General features: G+C 36.4%; 1 protein-coding gene across 1 annotated transcript in view; it reads right to left on the reverse strand.

The window, feature by feature from the left end:
- The window catches only part of LOC110917082 ((E)-beta-farnesene synthase), a 2,816-nt gene extending 1,111 nt beyond the window's left edge, over positions 1-1,705 (reverse strand). Inside the window, exons 1-4 of the mRNA XM_022161695.2 lie at positions 1,447-1,705; positions 1,074-1,365; positions 393-771; positions 78-296 (exon numbers count right to left, since the gene is read on the reverse strand). Of these exons, the coding sequence (XP_022017387.1) occupies positions 78-296; positions 393-771; positions 1,074-1,365; positions 1,447-1,599 (1,043 nt within the window). The 5' untranslated portion in view covers positions 1,600-1,705. The remainder of the gene's footprint in view (positions 1-77; positions 297-392; positions 772-1,073; positions 1,366-1,446) is intronic.
- Positions 1,706-2,100: the final 395 nt, after the last annotated feature.

A 2,100-nucleotide genomic window follows, 5' to 3' on the forward strand; every position in this document is an offset into this window, starting at 1 on the left:
ACAATATACAATTAACAATAAAAGATTATACTAATTAGTTAACCAATAATTTATAAATTTGCATTATGAATGTGTACCTTTGAACAGCGTCAGTAAAGATCTTGAGTTCTTCATAAGTTCCATAGTTATCATATGTGTCATCCAGAACAATCAACCACATGGAGGTTTTCATTAAAAATATTCTCGTATGAGAATGTTGAGGCTCAAAATAGACCCCCAGTATCCAAAAATAGCCTTCTATCAATCTGTCTCGAACATAAGGTAGTTTCTTTTGCATGTCCAAGTCTTTCCACCATCTAACACAAATGATTAATTAAATATACGATATATCATGAAAATACAGAACTTAATCTAAATTAGCCATGAGGTCTGAGCTTTCACGCAATTCCTACTTGCAAATTTGGCTAAGTTCCTCCTTGTGCATTGATTGAAGGACATTAAAATCGGACTTTGCAAGCTTCAGTAAGACCTCATTGTGGGAAACATCTTGTTGGTAAATAGGTATGTAACGCACGGCCTCTAGCCTTGGCAACCTTTTCCGGAGAGGCTGCTTTAGTGCTTCTTGTATTTGGGCTCTCAATAAAGAGTCGCAAGAAGGATCCTTTGCTATGATAGCAAGGTGAGTTTTAGTGAACTCGAGGGCATCATCTAGTACTTTTTCGCCTTCCACCCGCATATAAGATGCTTCATACAAAGCAAGCAATCCTTGAGCATCTTCACATAAAGACTCCTTAAAATTTCCCTTCTCACACATATGGTACTTGAATATTCCTGTAAGGTGCAAGCCCTCATCTTAGTGCTACAGTACCACATCAGGCCAAAATCAACAAAAAAAATATATAGGTCTATATCGGAGATAGTGCCCCCATCAACAAAGTCTTGCGGGTTCAATGTCCCAACAAGGACAATGGGAAATGATTTTGAGTTTGATGTTTTGAAAAAAAAAAATTGTAAATGAGACAATGGATGCATTTAGACATTAACGTTATGGATCTGATATTCATATTCTAATAGTGATCATGTTCAAGTATGGTTGTGAAGGAGTTAGTGGTTCTAAACATGTAACTAAATACCAGATGAAACGTTGAAGCCTTGTTGCCGAAGGAGTCGGAACCAAAGAGAAAGGTTATGTAGGTTGTTTAGATCCACCCATTTCTCACCATATGTAACATATATATGTTTCAAGGCTTCCTCGATCTCCTCTTCGAAATGATAGGCAACGCCAAGGCGTTGGACTACATCGATAAGTTCAATCAACTTCATATGTTGCAGTGATTCATTAGAGGAACCTTTGATCACTAGCTCCTTTCTTACTTCTTCTTTGAGCACTTCAACTACTTTCTTCTCCATCTCTAGATCATCTGGCTGCACGTACAAAAGAAATAAGAAGATGATTTTCTCATTATAAATGGACGGTTAAACAATAAATTAGTGGTGATAGAAAACCTCTTCAAATGTAAGAAACTGATCCCCCCATATGCTAGCACTGAAATTCATAGTGTTGCGGATAACATCCAGCTTCGTGTCACTATTATCATCAACGGCCGATGGTAAGATAGACGAAGAAAAGGAAACACTAGAAAGCTGAAAGTTTGACATCTCAAAATTTTCTAATGGTGATAGGCTATAAAAATTTTGAGATCAACCGAAGTATATATACACGTAATGCAAACTGTTCGTCATGTGTATCCATCCATTCAAAAAGACAAAAATAGTACACCACCAATTTATCTCTTTTAATGCAAACTGTTGATCATGTGTATCTATCCAAAAATACAAAATTAGCACACCACCAATTTCACTCTATTAAAGACACATATTAGAAAACCTTAGCCAACTTGTCATATTTTATTTTTTAACTAACAGTAGCAATTAATTTTTGCGGTAGTTGAATACATATTCGTTCATCTTGGGGCATGGTCTTGGTGGTAGCAACCCGTAGTTGAATATATATTCATTCATCTTGGAGCTATAGTCTCAGTGGTATCCACCCACAGAGATACCTAAGTGTGACAAATATCTGCCCTCATTATAACCTTTGCTGACCCTACAAATTAGTGGGATATTACTGGATGGCTTTCTTTAGTTTAGTTAAATGTT

The sequence above is a fragment of the Helianthus annuus genome, chromosome 16, assembly GCF_002127325.2.
Source record: "Helianthus annuus cultivar XRQ/B chromosome 16, HanXRQr2.0-SUNRISE, whole genome shotgun sequence".
Classification (NCBI taxonomy): Eukaryota; Viridiplantae; Streptophyta; class Magnoliopsida; order Asterales; family Asteraceae; genus Helianthus; species Helianthus annuus.